The sequence below is a fragment of the Myotis nattereri genome (genome assembly GCF_964212035.1).
Source record: "Myotis nattereri genome assembly, chromosome: 13".
In the NCBI taxonomy this organism is placed as follows: domain Eukaryota; kingdom Metazoa; phylum Chordata; class Mammalia; order Chiroptera; family Vespertilionidae; genus Myotis; species Myotis nattereri.
In genome coordinates this window covers 1,504,695-1,528,583 of record NC_138088.1, presented here as the reverse complement: position 1 = coordinate 1,528,583, position 23,889 = coordinate 1,504,695, and the positions used below count along the sequence as shown (strand labels likewise).

At 44.5% G+C, this 23,889-nt stretch overlaps 1 protein-coding gene across 3 annotated transcripts in view; it reads right to left on the bottom strand.

Moving 5' to 3' along the window:
• CCSER2 (coiled-coil serine rich protein 2) overlaps window positions 1-23,889 on the bottom strand; it is a 218,514-nt gene that overhangs the window by 154,826 nt on the left and 39,799 nt on the right. For all 3 annotated transcript variants that reach the window (XM_081105440.1, XM_081105439.1, XM_081105438.1), the window contains 2 exons: window positions 18,270-19,716; window positions 16,446-16,642 (listed from right to left, as the gene is read on the bottom strand). In XM_081105440.1, the coding sequence (XP_080961566.1) occupies window positions 16,446-16,642; window positions 18,270-19,677 (1,605 nt within the window). In that variant the 5' untranslated portion in view covers window positions 19,678-19,716. The remainder of the gene's footprint in view (window positions 1-16,445; window positions 16,643-18,269; window positions 19,717-23,889) is intronic.

Here is a 23,889-nt window from a genome sequence, read left to right as displayed (position 1 = left end):
GATGGTGAGTGGGAAGAGATCAACCAATGAACTTGTATGCATTCTAGTATATGTATAACCTATGGACACAGACAATGGGGTGGTGAGGGCCTGGGGCGAGGAGGTGGGATGGGAGCCTGCTGGAAGTGGTTAGTGAGGGGAAAAACGAGGGCCTATGTAATACTTTTAACAATAAAGATTTTTTAAAATAATAATAGTAAGATAAAGGCAAAAAAAACAAACAGGAAAAATCAACGAAGTAGATAAGGAAACCAAACAGCCAGTAAATGTAAGAAAAATTATAAAAATAATAGAAATATAAATGTAAATTAAAATGACATACTATTTCACATTCACGAGACTGCATACATTTCTTTTTAAATCAGATAACAGCAAGCAGGGTAAAGATGAGGAACAACAGAAATCTTCATTCACAGCTGAGAAGTATAAATTGGTAGAACTATTTTAGAGAGATATGTGACTGCATCTAGTAAAGTTGAAGATCCATATATCCTCTGACCCAGTAATGGTATTCCTAGGTATACATCCTAGAGAAACCCTGACATGTATATCAAAGAGATATGAATAAGAGTGCTCACTGCTGCACTGTCTTAATATTTTTAATATTACTGAGGAATAGCTCAAATGTCCATTAGCAGGGGAACAGAGAGAAAAATGATATATTTAAACTGTATTATATAGGATACTAGAGGCCAGATGCATGAAATTCGTGCAAGAGTAGGCCTTCCTTCCCCCCTGCTGCCGGCACCAGCTTCCGTCTGGCACCCAGGACCCGGGCTTCCCTCCAGTTTCTGGCAGGCACCCAGGACCCGGGCTTCCCTCACAGCCCCGGCTTTGTCCGGAAGGTCGTCCGGAAGGACGTCCAGTCTAATTAGCATATTATACTTTTATTATTATAGACTAGAGGCCCGGTGCACAAAATTTGTGCACCCGGGGGGGCGGGGGGATCCCACAGCCCGGCCTGTGCCCTCTCGTAGTCTGGGACTCCTCGGGAGATAATGACCTGCTGGCTTAGGCCTGCTCCCAAGTGGCAGAGGGCAGGCCCAATCCCTAGGTGCAGCCCCTGGTCGGGCTCAGAGCAGGGCCGATTGGGGAGTTGGGGTGCTGCCCCCTTCATGCACACAGCAGGGCGGACTGGGAGGTTGTGATGCCACCCTCAGTCATGCTCAGGGTAGGGCCGATTGGGGGTTTGGGACACCGCCCCGTCATACTCAAGGCAGGGTCGATGGGGAGGTTGTGGCGCGACCCCGTCATGCACAGAGCAGGGCCAATCCGGGGGTTGGGGCGCTGCCCCGTCACACACAGAGCAGGGCCCATCAGGGGGGTTGGGGCTCCATACCCTGTCATGCACAGAGCAGGGGGTTGGGGAGCTCCCCCCTGTCATGCACAGAGCAGGGCCGATCAGGGGGTTGAGGATTTCACCCCTGTCACTCACAGAGTAGGGCCGATAGGGGAGTTAGGGCACCGACCCCTGTCACACACAGAGCAGGGCGGATCAGGGGGTTGGGGTGCTGCCCTCTATCACCCACAGAGCACGGCTGATCAGGGGGTTGGGGCGCCGCCACTGTCACACTCAGGGCAGGGCCGATGGGGAGGTTATGGCTCTACCCCATCACACACAGAGCAGGGCCCATGGGGTGGGGGTTGGGGCGCCGCCTGGATCAGGGTGGGGGTCCCCACTGGGGCGCCTGGCCAGCCTGGGTGAGGGGATGATGGCTGTTTGCAGCTGGTCACACCCCCTTCAGGGTGGGGGTCCCCACTGGGGTGCTTGGCCAGTCTGGGTCAGGGGCTGAGGGCTGTTTTCAGGCTGGCGGGTGACTGAAGCTCCCAACCACTCCTTTTTTTCTTTTTTTTTATTCTGGGCCAGCTTTAGCTTTGAGGCTTGGCTCCAGCTCTTAGGCCTCCGCTGCTGAAAGCAGGTTTCTGGCCTTTGTTTACCTTCTGTATTTGAAACAATGTTGCGATCCTGCTGGCTAAAGCCCGAAGGACTAAAGCAGGTTTCTGGGGTTTTGTTTAGTTTCTATATTTGTAATATAGTTGCTTCGAGTTGCAGCTCAGAGGCCTGCAGCGGCAGGCGGGGAACATTGGAGTCTTCCGTCACTGAAGCAAGCAAGCCTCATGTTAGTTTCAAGCTGCCTGGCTGCCGGCCGCCATCTTGGCTGGCAGTTAATTTGCATATTGCCCTGATTAGCCAATGGGAAGGGTAGCGGTCGTACGCTAATTACCATGTTTCTCTTTTATTAGATAGGACTAGAGGCCCGGTGCATGAAATTCATGCACAGGATGGGGGAGAGCGGGGGGGGCTTCAGCCCAGCTTGCACCTTCTCCAATCCGGGACCCCTTGTTGGATGTCCGACTGCCACAGGGCCCGATCCCACAGGGCTCTCTCACAATCCTGGACTGCTGGCTCCTAATTGCTCACCTCCCTGCCTTCCTTGTCACCCCTACCTGCCCGCCCCCACCGGCTTGATCGCCCCTCACTGCCTCTGCGTACCAGCCTGATTGCCCCTAACTTCCCCCAATGCCAGCCTGGTTGCCCCTAACTGCCCCTCCACTGCCGGCCAGGTTGCCCCCAACTGCCCCCTCCCTGCCGGCCTGGCTGCCCCTAACTGCCCCCCCTCCCCGCCAGCCTGGACGCCCCTTACTGTCCCCCTGCAAGCCTGGTCGCCCCCAACTGCCCCCCTCTGCCCGTCTGGTTGCCCCTAACTGCCCCCATCTCAGCCTGGTCACCCCGAACTGCCCCCCACTGGCCTAGTCGCCCCTCACTGCCACCCCTGCCAGCCTAATTGCCCCCAACTGCCCCCTGCCAGCCTGGTCTCCCCCACAACTGCACCACCCACCCCCCCCCCGCCGGCCTGGTCACCCCACACAGTCTGCTATTCAGTCGTTTGGTCATCCCTCACTAACCCCCAGCCAGCCTGGTTGCCCCACACAGCCTGCTCTTCAGTCATTTGGTCATCCCTAATCCCCACACCAGCCTGGTTGCCCCCAACTGCCTCCCCTGCCGGCCTGGTCACCCACAACTGCCCCCCCCTTCCAGCCTGATCATCCCAAACTGCCCCCCCTGCCATCCTGGTCACCCCTCATGGCCCCCCTGCCAGCCTGGTCACCCCACACAGCCTGCTTGTTCAATCGTTTGGTCGTCCCTCACTAACCCCCCTGCTGGCCTGGTCATAGGCAGCCATCTTGTGAGGGTGTGAGGGTTAATTTACATATCACCTCTTTATTATATAGGATTATAAATATTACACAGCAATAAAAATGAACAAGCTATACCTATAATATAAAAACACATGTAACGTAAACATAAAATTGAGTAAAAACATTACAGAACATTATGTATCACTTAAATAAGTTGGAAAACATTAATATAAAACAATATTATGTATTGTTTACATATATGTAAATGTATTAAAGGTTAAAAAATTAATATGGCCTACATAACATGGCTTAGAATTCATTGTTTTAAAGCAAGGCACATTAGAACAATGAACATTGTTTTAAAGCAAGGCACATGACCACCTTTACATTTATTATTAGAGTGCTACTGAATGCACAATTTAGTATATAACAATGCCTTCTCTTTATGACACATCAGTGCATATATTGGGGGGTGGGGAGAAGTGAAAAGTCAATGCTCTAATTTCCATGTCAAAAATTTGGAAAACAGCAAAATTATACTAAAAGTAGAAAGAAGGAAATAAAGATAAGAGACAAGATTAGTAAAACACAAAAATAGTAAACGACAAAAATCAGCAAAGCCCAAACTTGGGTTCTTTGAAATGAAAAAGAGAGGAAACACCAGTTACCAATATCAGCAATGAAAACATAGACATCACTTCAAGTCTATAAAGATGTTAACAAGATAAGATAATCCTAAACAACTTTCACCAACAAATGACAACTTACTAGTAGATAAAATGGACAAATTCTCAAAAACCAACACAAAAAGAAATACATACATACATACATACATACATATATATTCCATGCCGCCCCCTGGTGGTCAGGGCATGTCATAGCGAGGAATTGAACTCCCCATCAGTCGAACTCCCAAGGGGACACTTTGCATATTAGACTTTCATATATATATATATATATATATATATATATATACTAGAGGCCCAGTGCCCGAAAATTCATGCACTGGGAGGAGGGGGCCCTCAGCCCAGCCTGCCCCCTTTCACAGTCCAGGAGCACTCAGGGGATGTCCTAACGATGGCTTAGGCTTCAGTCTGGCCTCCCTCTGTGGGAGGCGACCAGGCTGATCAAGGGAAGGCGCCGCCTAAAACACCCCACTGCTGCTGACACTGCCGGCCGCCGGTCCTCCTTGACACTCGCAGCCACTGTGGCTTTGGCCAGAAGGACATCCGGTCTAATTAGCATATTACCCTTTTATTAGTGTGTGTGTGTGTATATATATATATTAGTATACACACACACACACACTCACTCATATTTATTTTAAAAATCAAATATGTTAATAAAAACTTCTCACAAAGTAAACTGCAGAACCAAAAGGTTTCGTTGGTGAATTCTTTTAAACATTTAAGGAAAAAGTAATATCAATTGTACATAAAATCATGTAAAGTGCAAAAAATAGGAAAACATTTCTCACCTCATTTATGAAACTAGCATAACTCTGATGCCAATATGTAAAAAGAACACTAAAAAAAGAAAAATTATAGAGCAATCTTGCTTATGAACATAAATGCAAAAAACCCACTCTGGCCAAGTGGCTCGGTTGGAGCACTGACCCATACAACAAAAGGTTGCGAGTTCAACTCCTGGTCATGGCACATACTTAGACCAGTGGTCAGCAAACTCATTAGTCAACAGAGCCAAATATTAACAGTACAAAGACTGAAATTTCTTTTGAGGGCCAAATTTTTTAAACTTAAACTATATAGGTAGGTACATTGTTATTAACTTAACTAGAGGCCTGGTGCACAAAAATTTGTGCACTGGTGGGTGGGGTGTCCCTCAGCCCCACTTGTGCCCTCTCACAGTCTGGGACCCCTTGGGAGATAACGACCTGCTGGCTTAGGCCTGCTCCCAAGTGGCAGAGGGCAGGCCCAATTCCTAGGTGCAGCCCCTGGTCGGGCTCAGAGCAGGGCCGATTGGGGAGTTGGAGCGCCGCCCCCTGTCATGCACACAGCAGGGAGGATCGACGGGCTGCGATGCCACCCCCAGTCACGCTCAGGGTAGGGCCGATTGGGGAGTTGGGGTGCTGCCCCCTGTTACACTCAAGGCAGAGTTGATTGGGAGGTTGCGGCGCCACCCCGTCACGCACAGAGCAGGGCCGATCAGGGGGTTGGGGCGCTGCCCCCTGTCACGCACAGAGCAGGGCCCATCAGGGGAGTTGGAGCTCCGTACCCTGTCACACACAGAGCAGGGCCATTCAGGGAGTTGGGGAGTTCCCCCATCACTCACAGAGTAGGGCCGATAGGGGAGTTGGGGCACCGCCCCGTCACACACAGAGCAGGGCGGATCAGGGGGTTGGGGCGTCGCCCCGTCACCCACAGAGCAGGACCGATCAGGGGGTTGGGGCACTCCCCCCGTCACACTCAGGGCAGGGCCGATGGGGAGGTTGCGGCTCCACCCCGTCACACACAGAACAGGGCCCATGGGGGAGTTGGGGCACTGCACCCTGTCACACACAGAGCAGGGCCAATCGGGAGAGTGGAGAGCTCCCCCCTATCAGGCACAGAGCAGGGCCAATCAGGGGGTTGGGGCACCTTCCCCTGTCACAAACAGAGCAGGGCGGGTAGGGAGGTTGTGGCCCCGCCCCCTGTCACACACAGAGCCGCAGGACGATCAGGGGGTTTGGGTGCTGCCCCGTCACACTGCTCCAGGGGCCAGGAGGCCTCTTGGCTCTGCTGATCCCAGTGCCGGAAGGCCTTCCAGCTCCACTGATCCTGGGGCGTGAGGACTCGTGGCTCCGCTGATCCTGGGTTTGGGAGGCCTCGCAACTCCACTGATCCCTGTGCTGGGAGGCATATTACCCTTTTACTATATAGGATAGAGGCCTGGTGCATGGGTGGGGGCCGGCTGGTTTGCCCTGAAGGGTGTCCCGTATCAGGGTGGGGGTCCCGCTTGGGTGCCTGGCCAGCCTGGATGAGGGGATGATGGCTGTTTGCAGCTGGTCGCACCCCCTTCAGGGTGGGGGTCCCCACTGGGGTGCGTGGCCAGCCTGGATGAGGGGATGATGGCTGTTTGAAGCTGGTCACACACCCTTCAGGGTGGGGGTCCCCACTGGGGTGCCTGGCCAGTCTGGGTGAGGGGCTGAGGGCCATTTTCAGGCTGGCGGATGACTGAAGCTCCCAACCTCTCTTTTTTCTTTTTTGTATTCTGGGATTTATTTACCTTCTATGGCTGACACTGGAACTGAGAGCCAGCTTTAGCTCTGAGGCTCGGCTCCAGCTCTGAGACCTGGCTGCTGAAAGCAGGTATCTGGTTTGTTTAGGTTCTATAATTAGAAACACTGTTGCAACTCCAGCTCGGCTGGCTGGCTGAAAGCATGGGGTTTTGTTTAGCTTCTATATTTGCAAAATTGTTTCTTAGACTGCAAACTCAGAGCTGGGCTGCAGCAGGCGGGGAACCTTGGCTTCCTCCGTCACTGGAGCAAGCAAGCCTCCTGTTCACTTCAGCCGCCTGGCTGCCGACCACCATCTTGGTTAGCAGTTAATTTGTATATCTCGCTGATTTGCCAATGGGAAGGGTAGCGAAGTTATGGTTAATTACCATGTTTCTCTATTATTAGATAGGAAGATTAGGGTACTCCTAAACTGGCCTTTATTAAAAACGTCCTCAATCTGATTGAGGTACATTCGCTGAGGTCGACCCCTTCCAACTCTCCCAGCCACACTTGTCTTGTATACTTGTTTCGTCTATCTCCTTTCGTTCATCCTCTCTATATGTCCAAACCATCTCAACATACCTTTCTCAATCCTCGACACTACATCTTCTTTCACTCCACAACGTTCCCTAAAATTAACTTAATATACTTTAAAGTTTTAAGTCTTAAGTTAAATTATAGGTACGTTGAATAAAACCTGATATCGTATTTAATAATGATATTATTTATTGATAAAATTAAATTCCTTACAATTTACCTTACAATATCCATAAAATTAAATGATGACAATGACTGACAAACACTAATGTGAACAATGGCCTTGCATCTCCTTGGAAAGTTTGGGTAAGTCAGGTTTGTATGTTGTTGCCCGCACGTGGTATTTTGTGGAAGAGCCACACTCAAGGAGCCAAAGAGCCGCATGTGGCTCGCGAGCCGTGGTTTGCCGACCACTGACCTAGACTGTGAGTTTGGTCCCCAGTTGAGGCCCACATGGGAGACAACCCATCTGTGTTTCTCTCTCATATCAATGTTTCTTTCTCTATACTTTCCCTCTCCCTCTCTCTCCCTGTCTTTCTTCCTCTCTCTCTAAAATCAATAGAAACATATCCTTGAGTGAGGACTAAATACATAAAATTTAAAATTCTTTTTGAAAATTATGAATTTCTAAAAAAAAACCAAAACACTAAATAAACTACTGGGAAATCAATTCAAATGACACTTAAAAAGAAAATATAGTAAAACCTTGATATAATGGACTAAATAAGGGGGTGTCCATTAAAGCCGAAAGTCCACTATATAATAAAATAGGTTTTCCAAATGCGTATGTTAAAAAACTGACAAATTAGTTTACATGTTTTTACTTATGTAGACACATTTGTGTAATTAAAATTATGTACGAAAAGTTTAATTTCACCGAAAAGTTTTCTATATGTATTACTGTAATTTTAAATTCATGCTGAATAGGTCCAGTAAATACATACATTCACCAATCACTGTGAGTAAACAAATGTACAAACTGGGTGTGGCTTAGCAAAAATCAGAACATCTGCACACCTTAAAACTGCTGCATTAAGTCACGCCACATGACAACAGAATCTATTATTTGCGCCAATGTGGTGTGATCATGGGCTAATCATCTGCCGAACACTGCTTATGAACGGTGACTCATGAATTTAAATATGTAGAATATCATTGTAGATATGATATGTTTATTTACGTCAGCAAAATTACTTCAGTGTCTTTTCCAACATATGACCTATCGCTACAATTTTTTAAAAATAACAGTGGATTAATAACAATAACCTAATTTAATTATAAACAAATCTTGGTTAAAATCATTTTTAAATTAACAGGGTGTTAATTTTCACATATGACATAGGGACCAGAAATTTTGTCCATTAAATCTGAAGTCTTTTAAGTCGAGGTCCGCAAAATCAAAGGTTTACTGTACATCAAAACCAAGTGAATTCCTTTTGGGAATGAAAAGGTGGTTTAATACTTGAAAATCATAAAATGTAATCTACCACACTAACAGAAAATATGTAACAGAAAAGTAATAATAATCTGATCATTTCAATAGATGTAGAGAAAGCATTTAATAATAATTAACATCAACTCGCAACAAAAATTCAGCAAATGAAATCAAAGGGAACCTCCTTAATCTGATGAAAGATGTTTATTAACCCCTACCTCTCCCCCCTCTCTCACATAAAGATAAACTTTAATGGTAACTATTAAAACTTTCCTGAAATTCATCCTCATTTCAATTCAACATTATGTTAGGGGGTCCTAACCAAAGTGGAGAAATGGAGACTTTGCAAATGGTATGATTGTATAGTACATATTCAGCAATTCCAAAAACATTCACAAGCAAATTATTAAACTAATAAGTGAATTTACCAAGGTCACTGGAAAAATGGGTCAAAATACAAAAATCAAATATATTTGCATATACAACAAAAACTTAAAAAACAAAATGTAAAAGTATCATTTATAACAACAAACTCAAATAGCTAAAAATAAATCAGATATGTGTAAAACTACAGAAAAGTACAAAACATTAGTTAAAAATATTTCTAAAATACCAAATAAATAGAACAAGTATTGGCATACACCATGAATTGGAAGACTCGCTATAGCAACAAGCATGTCAATTTTTCCCAATTTGGACAATTAATTCAGTGTTATCCCATTCAAAATCCCTGCAGGTTTTTGTGCAGAAATTGACAATTTCATTCTAATATTTAAATAGATTTTAAAAAGGCAAGTTAAGCAAATCTTAGAAAAGAACAAAGATGGAAGACTTACACTACCAGATATCAATACTTATAAAGCTACAGTAATTAAAACAGTGTAGCACTGACATAAGGATAAACAAAGAGACCAAAGAACTAAAAGAAAGTCAAGAAATATATAAACATTTATGACAAAAATAAGAGGGGGGGAAATATGAGTTTTCAAAAAAGAAAAAAATTAATCTTGACCTCTACCTCGCACCATGCACAGGAATAATTTCCAGATGGCTTTGAGGCTCTAAATATGAAGGTTAAAAAACAAATATTTTAAAAGAAAACACTGAAATATATCTTCATGACTTTAGCAAAAACAAAAATTTCACATAATTCAAAAAAGTGCTAACAATAAAGAAAAAATACTATATTGGACTGTATTAAAATCGTAAACTTCTATCATTTAAAAAGTAACCCTGATATACATACACATATGTGTATGTGTGTGACACCCACACAGGCATATCTCACTTTAGTTTGATTCACAGATATTGTATTTTTTACAAATTGAAGGCAAGACCCTCTACCAGCCAACAGATTAGAACTCACTTTATTGTGGTGGTCTGGAACCTAACCTGTAATATCTATGAGGTATGACTGTATATAATGGATTTATATCAAAATATATGAAAGATTCCTACAAAGCCGTAAAAAGAAAAAACATATAACCCAACAGAAGGCACTTCACAAAAGATCTCCTAATGGTAAATAAACATAAGTGAAATGTTCTATGAGTAGTTACCACAAAACACTAGACAAAAATCTCAGTGCAATACTACACCATACCCCCACCAGAATAGCAAAAATGCAACAACAGACAATGCCAGGGACTGACTAGGAAGTGGAGTTTCTGGAATGCTCATTTACTGCCAGTGAGTGTAAACTGGTAAAAGCACCATGGAAACCACTTTGGTCTCACTCTATATATGTATATTTAGATGACATATATAGTCTATAATCCAGGGTTTCCCCTCCTACATATTTTATCAAGAGATATGTATAAATGTTCACCAAAAACCATGTAGCAAAATCTTCAAAGCAGTAGTAGCCCAAAACTGGAAACAACTAAAGGCCCATAACAGCAGGATAAAATACTAAGTTGTAGTACATTCACACAAAGGAATCCATATATATATACATATATATATACACACACACACACATATATATATAATTTCTCTCTATATATATTACAGAAATATGCTAATTAACCAGGACACTATAATGGGTCGACAGAACAGGAGGAGGCTGCCTGTGCAGCATCGGGGACAGGGCGGCAGGGGCCTCCCCGTGTCTGTGCTGGGGGAGGACCTGGTCAGCAGTGGCCGGCTGTGGCTGCTTCAAGGGCCAGAGAGGGAGTGGGCGGTGCCACGCAATTTCGAATCACGCACTGGGCTCCTAGTGTTACATTAACAAAAACTGAACAAACTACAAATAACTATATACATAATCTTTATTCAAAGAAGGCAGACGTGAAATAGACATGTTTATAATTGCACTTATATGGAATTCAAGAATAGGCAAACTGCCCTGCCAGTGCAGCTCAGTGGTTGAGCATCGACCCATGAACCCAGAGGTTGCAGTTTCGATTCCCAGTCAGGGTACGTGCCCAGGTTGTGAGCTCGATCCCCAGTAGGCAGCATGCAGGAGGCAGCCAATCCATGTTTCTCTCTCATCAATGTTTTGATCTCTCTATTCCACTCCCTTCCTCAAAATCAATAAAAACATATTTAAAAAATAAATATATAAATAGTGGTGGTGCCTCTGGGGGGCGGCGGGGTTTGAGAGAATGACTGAAAAGCACAGGAAACATGTAAATGACTGTTAAATAAGTATAAACAAATTTTCAAAATTCCCTGTGCTGTATGAAAAAGATTTGTGCATTTTACTGTATGGAAATTATATCTCAACAAAACACTGTAATTAAACAAAAAAATAACCTAGATTCTAGATAAGTGCTATGCAATTAAGTCATTCTACAAAGGATCCAAGACAAGATAAGGAGCTTGCACCACAATGCATTTCCTTGCTATGAAAACAGTATTAACTGTACTAAATAGTGGGTTGAAATAAACTGTGTTAGTAGTGACACCATTTGACTTACATTCCACTGAAAGCTCCTTACCTCTACCTGGATTGAAATGGGCATTGTTGTAGAGAACAAGCCAACTGTGGTGGTGGTTGAAGGGGAGGGGGAGCGAATGGAAGGCCACAGAGATGACAGACATAGGGATCAGGAAAGGCGTTTGGTGAGAAGCAATGGAGTGACCAAGAAAAATGAGAATACTTTAAAGTTAATGATATTCATGTAGACTATTTTAGGGGGGGAAAAAGGAAAAAGAAAAAAACAGAAAAGTGAGATGATTTAAATAAAAATAAGATGGTAGAATGAAGTCCCAGTATATCAATAAATGCAAACATAGAAGGACTAAACTCACAGGTTAAAAGAAAAGACAGCCTGCATTTTAAAAAAAATAACCTATTTGCTATGTGTCAAAAAGTTTGACAATAAAAGGCTAGAATATATATAAATAAAAGTAGTGAAATATACTGTTATCCAGAAAAAAGAGGCCTTAAGACAAAAAGCACAATGAGGAACTAAAGATAGTGAACCTTCTAAGAAATGTCAGGTTCTAAGTGGCTTATTGCTGCCATCTGCTGGACACAATGTTCATTTCTACTTGAGTCAGCCACTTTAGAAAGTCCCAGTAATAAGAAAGCACATAAGGCCCTAAATCATACTCTTTTCTTAACTTCCTTTATCTAAAAGGATAGAAACAGATTTTCTGAATTACATCTGTATCCTCTTTATGATTGTGAAACTTAAGCCTTTGGTAACGATGCCTATTTTTCACAAGTTACAGGTTTATCCTATCTAATAAAAGAGAAACATGGTAATTAGCGTACATCCACTACCCTTCCCATTAGCTAATGAGCGAGATATGCAAATTAACTGCCAGCCAAGATGGCGGCTGGCAGCCAGGCAACTTGAAGCGAACATGAGGCTTGCTTGCTTCAGTAACGGAGGAAACCAATGTTCCCCACCTGCCTTGCTGGCCTCTGAGCTTGCAGTGTGAAACATTGTTACAAATATAGAAGCTAAACAAAACCCCAGAAACCTGCTTTCAGCCTGCAGGGATCTCAGAGCTGGAGTTGATACAGTGTTTCGATTATAGAACCCAAACAAACCAGATACCTGCTTTCAGCAGCAGAGGCCTCAGAACTGGAGCCAGAGCTAAAGCTGGCCCAGAATAAAAAGAAAAAAAAAAGAAAAAGGAGCTGTTGGGAGCTTCAGTCGCCTGCCAGCCTGAAAACAGCCCTCAGCCCCTCACCCAGACTGTCCAGGCACCCCAGTGGGGACCCTCATCCTGAAGGGTGTGTGACCAGCTGCAAACAGCCATCATCCCCTCACTCAGGCTGGCCAGGCACCCCAGTGGGGACCCCCACCCTGATCCAGGACACCCTTCAGGGCAAACCAGCTGGCCCCCACCCGTGCACCAGGCCTCTATCCTATATAGTAAAAGAAGGGTAATATGCCTCCCAGCACCGGGATCAGCGGAGCTGAGAGGCCTCCCGGCACTGGGATCAGTGTGACAGGGGGCAGCGCCCAAACCCCCTGATTGCCCTGCGGCTCTGTGTGTGACAGGGGGCGGGGAAAAAACCTCCCTATCTGCCCTGCTCTGTTTGTGACAGGGGAAGGTGTCCCAACCCCCTGATCAGCCCTGCTCTGTGCCTGATAGGGGGGAGCTCCCCAACCCCCTGATCGCCCTGCGGCTCTGTGTGTGACAGGGTGCGGCGCCCCAACACCCTGATTGGCCCTGCTCTGTGTGTGACAGGGTGCGGCGCCCCAACACCCTGATTGGCCCTGCTCTGTGTGTGACAGGGTGCGGCGCCCCAATCCCCTGATCGGCCCTGCTCTGTGTGTGATGGGGTAGAGCCATAACCTCCCCATCAGCCCTGCCCTGAGTGTGACAGTGGCGGCGCCCCAACCCCCTGATCGGCCCTGCTCTGTGGGTGATAGAGGGTGGCGCCCCAACCTCCTGATCCGCCCTGCTCTGTGCGTGACAGGGGGGAGCTCCCCAACCCCCTGATCGGCCCTGCTCTGTGTGTGACAGGGTACAGAGCCCCAACCCCCCTGATGCGCCCTGCTCTGTGCGTGACAGAGGGCAGCGCCCCAACGCCCCTGATGGGCCCTGCTCTGTGTGTGACGGGGTGGCGCCGCAACCTCCCCATTGACCCTGCCTTGAGTGTGACAGGGGGCGGTGCCCCAACCCCCCAATCGGCCCTACCCTGAGCGTGACTGAGGGTGGCATCGCAACCTCCCGATCCGCCCTGCTCTGTGCATGACAGGGGGCGGCGCCCCAACTCCCCAATCGGCCCTGCTCTGAGCCCGACCAGGGGCTGCACCTAGGGATTGGGCCTGCCCTCTGCCACCTGGGAGCAGGCCTAAGCCAGCAGGTCGTTATCTCCCGAGCGGTCCCAGACTGCGAGAGGGCACAGGCCGGGCTGAGGGATCCCCCCCGCCCCCCAGTGCACAAATTTTGTGCACCAGGCCTCTAGTCTATATATATAAAGAGCCAGGGGCCATCACATCTGAAACAACCAAATGGACGACTGAACATGCTGAGTGGGGCAACAAGGCCGGCAGGGTGGTTAGTGAGGGATGACCAAACGACTGAGCAGCAGGCTGTGTGGGGTGACCAAGCCAGCAGGGGGGTTAGTGAGGGATAACCAAACGACTGAGCAGCAGGCTGTGTGAGGTGACCAGGCTGACAGGGGGGTTAGTGAGGAAACCAAACAACTGAGCAGTACACTGCAGTGAGGCGACCAGGCCGGCAGGGGGGGTTAGTGAGGGATGACCAGGCCGGCAGTGGGGGCTGTTGGGGGCCACCAGGCTGGCAGGGGAGCCAGTGAGGGGTGACCAGGCCATCAGGGGGGTAGTTGGGGCAACCAGGCTGGCGGGTGGGGGGGGCAGTTAGGTGCGACCTTGCCAGCAGAGCGGGGGAGTTGGGGGCGACCAGGCCAGCAGGGGGGCAGTAAGGTGCAACCAGGCAGGCGGGTGGGGGGGGCAGTTAGGGGCAACCAGGCCAGCAGAGGGGGGCTGTTGGGGGCGACCATGCTGGTGGGGGGGGCAGTTAGGGGAAACCAGGCCAGCAGGGGTGACCAAGTTGGCAAGGGAGGCAGTTGGGGGCAACCAGGTTGGCAGGGGGGGCAGTTAGGGGCAATCAGGTCGGCAGGCAGAGGCAGTTAGGGGTGATCAGGCTGGCAGGGGGGCGAGTTAGGGGCAATCAGGCAGGCAGGCAGGTGAGCAGTTAGGAGCCAGAGTTCCTGGATTGTGAGAGAGATGTCCGACTGCCGGTTTAGGCCCGGCAGTCGGACATCCCCCAAGGGGTCCCGGATTGGAGAGGGTGCAGGCTGGGCTGAGGGGACTCCCTGCCCATGCACGAATTTCATGCACCAGGTCTCTAGTCTATATAATAAAAACCCAGTGGTCGTAACACTGTAACAACCAAAGACCAGTCACCAGGAGGCTGCATGTGCAGCGAGGCATGCGCAGGTGGTGGGCAGGGACTTGACTCTAGGTCCTGTGGCACACTGGGCCTCGGGGGAGTCCTATGATGCCAGCGGGACTCAGGGGTCCCGGGTCTCATGCAATTTCCCACGGGTCTGGGTCTCATGCAATTTTGCCTGCTGGGTCACTAGTATGAGTATAAAGAATTACATTGCCTGGCCCTGGACGACATGGTACAGTAGTTAGAGTATTGGCCTGCACATCACACATACCTGGGTTGCAGGTTCGAACCCCAGGCCCAGCTGGGGTGTGTGCAGGAGAGAACCAATCAATGTCTGTCTGTCTGTCTGTCTCTCTCTTCTTGACCCCCCTCTCTCTCTTACCTCCCCCCTCCTTCCACTCTCTCTGAAAATCAATGGAAAATAATATATACCCTCTAGTGAGGATTAACAACAAAATTACATTGCCTGAAATCTATTTGGAATTTAATATATGCACAAAGCTTACCAATTTCCTATACACCTACTGGAAAACCATATATTTACTAGTACATACTGAGTAAGTACAATGACTCACTTTAAATATACCAACTACACTTTACTCATAGAGCATATCGTACACATTACTTGTAATGTTTCTTAAAATTTGCATGTATGGATGCATAGCAGGTCTTCTGGTACTCATCCATATCTGCTTCATGCCTTTCAGACAACTGGAAATTTTCTTAGTACATAACATTATTTTGGATCAATAGTTTTACGTGAAAATTCTATGTGCCATCTGCAGGCCAAAGCAAGTAACTGCACATTTTAGACCATTAGGCACTCTTCCTCTACCACAATGACAAGACAGAACCTCAAAAGGAGATGGTAAAGCCCCAAGGTTAAGACAGCTTACAACACTTAAGACAACTACTCAAGAGTTGTTCATACCTACAACTGACTTTGTAAAAGTAAAAAATAATTTTTTATTGATTAAGCCCTGACAGTTGGCTCATAATGTTACCTGAGCCTAGAGTAGTGGTCGGCAAACTCATTAGTCAACAGAGCCAAATATCAACAGTACAACGATTGAAATTTCTTTTGAGAGCCAAATTTTTTAAACTATATAGGTAGGTACATTGTTATTAACTTAATTAGGGTACTCCTAAGGCTTAGGAAGAGCCACACTCAAGGGGCCAAAGAGCCGCATGTGGCTCGCGAGCTGCAATTTGCCGACCACGGGCTAGGGTTTCTCAAAAGAAGCACTACTGACATCTTGGGTAGGATACGACTTTGCTGTGGGTGCTATTCTGTGCATTAGCAGTGGTCGCCAACTGGTGGTCTGCGGACCACTGATGGTCCAAGAGGTCCGAAAGAATGGTGACCACTGCATTACAGAACATTAAGCAGCATGATCAGCTCCCTCCTGCACGACCCCCACTTTGTGAGAACCAAAAATGTCTCTTGACATTGCCCCCCCCAACTCTGTATGTATGTATACACATACATACATAGAGACATCAAGGTAGGCTAATACATGTATATACATATATATATGTATATACACATATAGGTATATATGTATTACAAAGGTGTGAAAGTATATTTAATTCACATGTCACGTGACACAAATATATGCTTTACTGTGTATAAAGATCAGATGTTTTATAGGCCCTTAACATATATAAATTTCCATTCTCAAACTTGGAGAGTTAATTCAGTACCTTAAAAATAACCCCGTCAGTATCACAAGTCTCTCTACAGTAAGATAAACCGTTCCAAAAGTGTATAGAAACCATACATACTATGCTGTTCATTTCAGAGGACTCATAGCTCCCAACTGGGTGGACATTTCCAATGGGCTCCAAGCCCTCTTCATCCCACATGTATGTTCCATCAGAGCTATCAGATGGAGAGAGTTCAAAGGAAGAACCAGCTCTGTAATCTGTATCTGGTGAAATCAAGTTACTCCCAGAAGTATGTTTTGTACATTCACTCCTGTCTTCGATTGATTTTTTTTAAAAGAGAGAGAAAACAGTTATTAATTCACAAAAATATAATTAGTTCTCAGGTTCCAATAATATCACTTATTTTTATAAATATTATAAAATAAAAATGTGATATATTATAGCAAAAAGCATGAATAAATGTAGCATTTTCTAACTTCTAAACAATAAATAAATCCAGAGGTAAAATTTCAAAAATAACCTACTGAAATATTTCCCAATATAAAGAAAATTCACTGAGCCATCTTTCACTTCTGCAACATTTCTAAAAATGTAAGTAAAGCCTAATATTCCTTTAATAGTTCCTAATATATTTACATTTAAGCACTGGCTAGGAAACTCCTTCCTCCATGTATATCATTTAAGTTTGCAGTTGCCTCCTTATAAGGAAAAAAGTTGTTCAGGCAGTCATTCCTAACTAGAAGATTCTCAGGCAGTCAAGGGTTATGTACATCTCTAAGTATGGCCTAGTGCAATGATGGCGAACCTATGACACACGTGTCAGAGGTGACACACAAACTCATTTTTTTGTTTGATTTTTCTTTGTTAAATGGAATTTAAATATATAAAATAAATATCAAATATAAGTCTTTGTTTTACTATGGTTGCAAATATCAAAAAATTTCTATATGTGACATGGCACCAGAGTTAAGTTAGGGTTTTTCAAAATGCTGACATGCCAAGATCAAAAGGTTCGCCATCACTGGCCTAGTGCCTTGACCAGGCCACATGCCTTACCCTATCCCTTCAGTTTGCTCTATTTTCAGGCTATTTGAGCACACGGATAAATTTTCTGTGGCATTTAGTGCTAAGATAACTAAAAATAAGGAAATGTTTAACATGTGCCATCTCACTTTCCTCAATTAAAAAAATAAAAGTCCTCTGAAAGTATTAACTATGGCCCTGGCTGGTCTGGCTCAGTAGACAGAGCATCAGTTTGTGGACTGAAGAGTCCCGGGTTTGATTACAGTCAAGGGCACATGCCCGGGTTGTGGGCTCAATCCCCAGTGGGGGTCGTGCAGGACACAGCCAATCAATGATTCCTTCTCATCATTGATGTTTCTATCTCTCTCTCCCTCTCCCTTCCTCTCTGAAATCAATAAATATATATTTTTAAAAAATATTAACTATAAAAAGTTTGCTATAACAAGAAATCTAAGTTTTCCATTAAAAAAATTAAAATTTCCTAGGATAAGAAAATTCTTTAGATTAGACATAATTGCTCATTTACCTTTGGTATAACTTCACTCTTAACAAATAGCAATGATTTACTACCCCTAAGAAAAGATATGGTTTAAAATGGCATGCCACCTGTTCGGAGAAGTGGGGGGAGAGGGACCTTTTGAAGTAGGTAAGAATAAGCCTGTGTAGGATACCCAAGAAAGAAAAAGGTAAGAAACCTTAGGAGAAGAATGCTTTCATTGCTGTTCTACATAAAGTGAAAAATACGATGGGGAACAAAAGTCACAAGAAAGGAAAATGTTGCCCCATTTCTACTTTATCTAGATCCATCCCTCCATGAAATTGATAGTTTCATGGAATTAATCAGAAGATAACCCTAAATATAACTTCAGTTATATAATCTAGGAGAAAGCAAATAAACTTAAGGATATTAATATTTACCAGAGACACTTATATCTATCCAGTCATCAGTTTTACTGAAGCATTTTTCATTCTCCTTGGGGGAATCAAATATATCCTTTGTTGGTATATGCTCATGCTTTTCTTCTTTGAGAGAAATTTCCTCTGGAGTTATTCTAGTTCTGTTGGAGTCTTCTATGTCTATAAAATCATCACTAAAGTCTTCACTTAAATCATTCTTATCAGAAGATGACAAAGAAGATAAGGAAATGTCATCCACATCATCACTCAGGTATCTAATTTTAGCATCATGCTTCATGGTCTGGCCATTTTCTGTTCTATCACTATTTTCAATTAGTCCTTGGTCCTTGTTGGTAGCTCTGTCCTTAGCCAAAAGTCCAGTATCTTCCCCTACACATGTGCTAGCAGGTGAATTTTTATTACCATCAACTGTGATAGTCCCAGAAAATGGAGATCGGCTAGATTTCAGTAGAGAGGGATGAACCATCCTATAACCCAAAGTGGAAGTTACACCTGGGCCATTTGATAAAGCCAACTTCTTTCCACCAGCAGCATAAGGCCTATTAAATCCATACCCTAAATGTTCATGCCCACTGAGTACATCAGACTGCTGGGAATTTCTTGTTAGCATACTTGCCCTCAGAGGCATTCTAATGGGTAGATGTTGGTTCTGATAAGGCTTAAGATCTGCAGCTCTACTGAAGGAATGCGATCTGGTTATAGATGAAGGTGGAAAGAATGAATTCTGAATGGAATGTGAAAAACTCTGTGACCTTACCATTTTTTCACAAGTAAGAGATTTCATATTATCTAGGGTGTGTGCTAAGCTTTCTCCAGAACTGCTTCTGGTAGCACAGGAGTTTGCTCTAGGCCTCTTTATGCTACCAGCTGATCGATTCACATAGAACCCACTCAACTGCGATGTTGGAGCACTGACTAGAGAATATGAAGTCCTTCCTAATATCGTGCCTTTGGTGAATTTACCCAAACCGGATGGTCCAGACAAAGACTTTTGTTTTAATTCCTCTGTAGATGACACAAACATAGTGGACGGCTTCGCTAAGTTTGATGTAAAAGAAACACTCTTCAAATCTCCCTTTATCCCATTTTTAGCAAACATTCCTTGAGCAGGTGCATGTTTTTCAGGATCAATTACTTTATCATGTGAACTTTGAGTATCATTAGGTTCCTCAGCACTTGGTGCACTAAGTTGGTACTTAGCTGTTGTTCTCCAATTAAATGAATGGGATGATGGACAATCAGAGCCATTATTTTTGATGTAACTTTTGATGCTGCTAGTTTTGGAAGTTCCCAATAAATTAACAGGTGTCCCACTTGGCATTGGCTGCAGTGTACTTCTTACAGATTTTGTTCCATACTTTGGCAACTTGGAACCCAAATATGTCTTGATTTGTGTTTTTTCTTCCATGAGCTATAAGGTACATTTGTTCTTAAAATTTGACAGAATCTGAGGAGAGAATAAAAATAGATTAAACATTCCTAAATAAGGATAATTACATTGATTGTTACATAATGTGAATGCATATTCTTATATAGTTAAATACAGCAAAGCCCAAAAGCTACTCATCCTATATAATACAAGCCCAATATGCAAATTGACCAAACAACAGAACAACTGGTGAAACAACTGGTCGCTATGACATGCACTGACCACCAGGGGGCATATGCTCAACACAGGAGCTGCCCCCAGCCAGCAGGCCCCAGTCCAGGTAAGGTGGATGCCTGCAGGGAGAGGGCCATACCCTCCCCCACCCATTGCCCCGCAGATCGGCCCTGATCACCGGCCAGGCCTAGGGACCCTACCCATGCATGAATTTCATGCATCAGGCCTCTAGTGATTCTTATAAGACTCTTAATAAATACTGAATGCAATAATGAAATTTAACTTTATGATAGGAGAAAATGAACACTTTTATAAACCTAGACTATGGATGATAGCAAAATCAATAATAAAATTAGACTACCAAAGACTATTTAAAAGAGCAACAAAAAACATACTTCTATAGCATATATTTTAATTTTTACCCAAATTACTTTTTTCACTTTGGGTAATATCTCCTTTAAAAATACTAAAGTGATTTTTTTTATAAGCATACATGATACATTATAGAAACTATAATACATTTTTTAAACTTTTATTATTCAAGTCATTGGAAGAATGTAGAAAAAGAATACAATAGCACCAAAAGTCTGATAGCATTAAAGGCTGAGATATCAGCTGTCATTTTTTTAAATATATTTTATTGATTTTTTACAGAGAGGAAGGGAGAGGGATAGAGAGTTAGAAACATCGATGAGAGAGAAACATCAATCAGCTGCCTCCTGCACACCCCCTACTGGGGATGTGCCCACAGCCAAGGTACATGTCCTTGACCAGAATCGGAACCTGGGACCCTTCAGTCCGCAGGCCGATGCTCTACCCACTGAGTGAAAACCGGTTAGGGCTCAGCTGTCATTTTAAGCAACAATCTCAAAATAATTTTTATCCAGTAATATAAATAGACACTCTGTTTAGTGCCAGTGTAAGAAGTATAATGATTTAATAGAGTTGGTTAGTCCATTAATCTGAACCTTTCCAATTTATTTTAAAGGTAATATGAAACAATAAACACAAAAAAGGTTAAATGCACACACAAAAACATAAAACTAGAAACAACAGTTTCTTCTATTTGAGTAACTGCTTAATAAATTATGATGTGTCATATGATGAGGTTATAAAGATGAGATAGAAATATTAAAATGTTTACCCTAACATTAACAGGAATATAATATGGTCATTATATTTTCATTGCAGTTATATGCAAATTTTATAAAAGCACACACAAGAGAAAATGCAAATGAAAGAAATATGCATGCTTTACGGTCACTGATATTTTAAGCTTACTATCTTATATTGTCTTTAATTTGTTAATTTTATTTAATTAAACATTTGGTTCCAAGTCATCCCTGACCTTTAGAATTATCAAGTTTCTAAAGTGCATATGTGTTATTAGTTATGTCAAAAATAATACTTAGGAAATCACACAGACTTTCAAGTAAAGATGGTAGGCTGAAGCAGAATTATCAAATTTCCTGTCCCCAATAACTAATAAAATGGAAAAATATACATACATATGTGAATGTGTGTGCATTCTTTTTTTAGCCAAAATCCAGCTGCCCTGGCCAGTGTGGCTCAGTTGGTTGGAGCATCATTGTGTGCACTGAAGGGTCATGGTTCAATTCCAGGTCAGGGCACATACTCCAGGTTGCGGGTTCAATCCCCAACCAATCGATGTTTCTCTATCACATCGATATTTTTCTCTCTTCCTTCCTCTCTCTCTAAAATCAATGGAAACATGTCCTCTGGTGAGGATTTAAAAACAAACAAACAAAAAACCACCAGCTGCCAACAAGAAACTTTAAACTAAGAACCTCCACAGCTGTAGGGGGGAAGGGAGGGTTGCTGGGAGGTAGAGGGATTGAGCAAAAAAAGGAAAAAAAGAAAAAGAATTCATGGATTCACTATCACAACAGTATAGTGATTGCAGGGGGAGAGGAATGGGTGGAGGAGGGTACAGAGGAGATCAACGGTGATGGAGAAAATTAATCAAAAAAAAAGAAAGTAGTGGCCAGAAAGATTCTGTACAGTATGCAGTATGGTCTGGCTCCTATCCTTGCCTGATTACACTGCCTGGAAGCAGTAATGAGAAAAATGGGTGAGGGAGTAAAACTTGAAAGTTTTAATGACTATCTTCCAGTTTGGATAGAAATATCCAATTTTGCATGCCCCAGAAAGGTCCAGGAAAAAAGCCTCAGCTGAGGCCTAGTGGGCACCAGAACCTGTTTAATTCTAAGTTGAGGGAAGGGTCTGAAGCCCCTGAAAATATACTACATCTCAGCAGGATGAAGAAAGGCCAGTACAAGACACAACAAGTTCTAAAGACACAGAAAGGAGAGCCTGAGGCACCAGCAGAGCTATTCCCCCAATACCACCTTATACTAAACAGAAAACAGAGAACCACACAATGCTTCAAAGTATATTCAGGGGGTACAGTGAAAGGAGGAAACAAAGTCACAGCTAAGGTGGGAAAGGCGTGGGGGAATGAACCCATAGCATATCAGGGCAAATACACAATCTTGTCCTCCTTATCTAAGCCTTTACCAGCAAGAGAAGAAGGAATGGCCATTCAACTGTACAAACAAGGGGTGAAAGGAAGGGGAGAAACAAATGACAATAGCAAGAGAAACAAAGAAAGAGCCCAATCTGAAAGATGACATAAAAAGGAACGTAAGGAAATCCCCAGTGCGTTCTGTGGACGAAAGGGGCCACATGCTAACCTGACAAGCTCAGGAGAGGCCTGCATGGCAAGCTTGCAAACTCAGAGACCTAAAGTCACCACAAAGGATGGTCTGAAATTAAACTTTAACTAAAAGCAGTTATGGAGGGTAGTCACTCCTAGGCCGATACCTTCCCTGACAAGATCAACCTTTATCTTAACTGGGCCTATGTGTCTTTTTGCATCTAAGATAACATATCCTTGAAATGTCTGGGTAACTTGTAACTCCCCTTTTTCCGGACCCCTTGAGGCACAAATGTGTCTGGGCACCAGGACAGATATCACAAATTCCTTCACTGTTATTGCTATCATGTTAATTGTTGACTGTTAACTATCCTGTGCTCACCTAAGTACTGTCTGTCATTTTACTTTCTATCCAATCCCAGAGGCACCCCCCACCCCCGCTGCCACTTTGCTTTCTCCCGCCTCCCTAATCTATTGCCAATGGACTTCAAGTAACCCACTCCTCCTTTGACATAAGGTATAAAACAAGGTGAAAAAAACAACCATTCTCTGGAGCAGCGGTCGCCAACCTTTCAGACCTCACGGACCACCAGTGGTTCACGGACCACCCGTTGGCAACCACTGCTCTGGAGCATTATCCCCAATCCACTGAATTTCTGCTTCCCGGAAATTGTCAACAGTGTAGCTCAAATAAACTCACAAAAATTCTTTACAGGTTTGAATGTTTTTACATTAACAGTTCTTTGTAACAGAGAACAACCTACTAAGAATATACATTTAATAAAACAAAACCTCAATGACTGAAGATGGCTGCAGAGAAACTGGAGGCTGCATGTGCTTGCTCCCAGCCAGGGACTGGATTTACAGGTAAAATATTGCACAATCAACTTGAAAAACCAAGAGAAGTGTAGCTGACTGGACATATATCTAAGGAGCACTGAAGAAACAGTGTAGCAAGAGGAGGGGAGTCGTGGAAAGGGGGAGCCCCCTGGAGCAAGTGCTCCAGCTGAGAGGCCCAGTGATGTTACCTGCAAAGCTCCCTCCCCTTGGGAGTGTGGGGTCTCAACCCCACGCAGGGATCCAAAACCCAGAGCAGCAGAGACTGGAAGAAGAGCCCACGTAGCATGTGACATGGGCAGAGGGAACCAGGGAAACTGTGTGCTTGGGAGACTGGGCCCCACCTCCCAGTGAAGGAGCAGCCCGGCCGAGGAGCTCGCTCGGGCCTGACTATGGGAAAGGCTGCGCTGCAGTGTTCGGGTCCAGTGAGGGCCTGTGGGCTGCACCCAGCCACGATCTTGAAAGACCCTCCACTTTCTGAAAGGCATGTGCAGAGCCCCAGA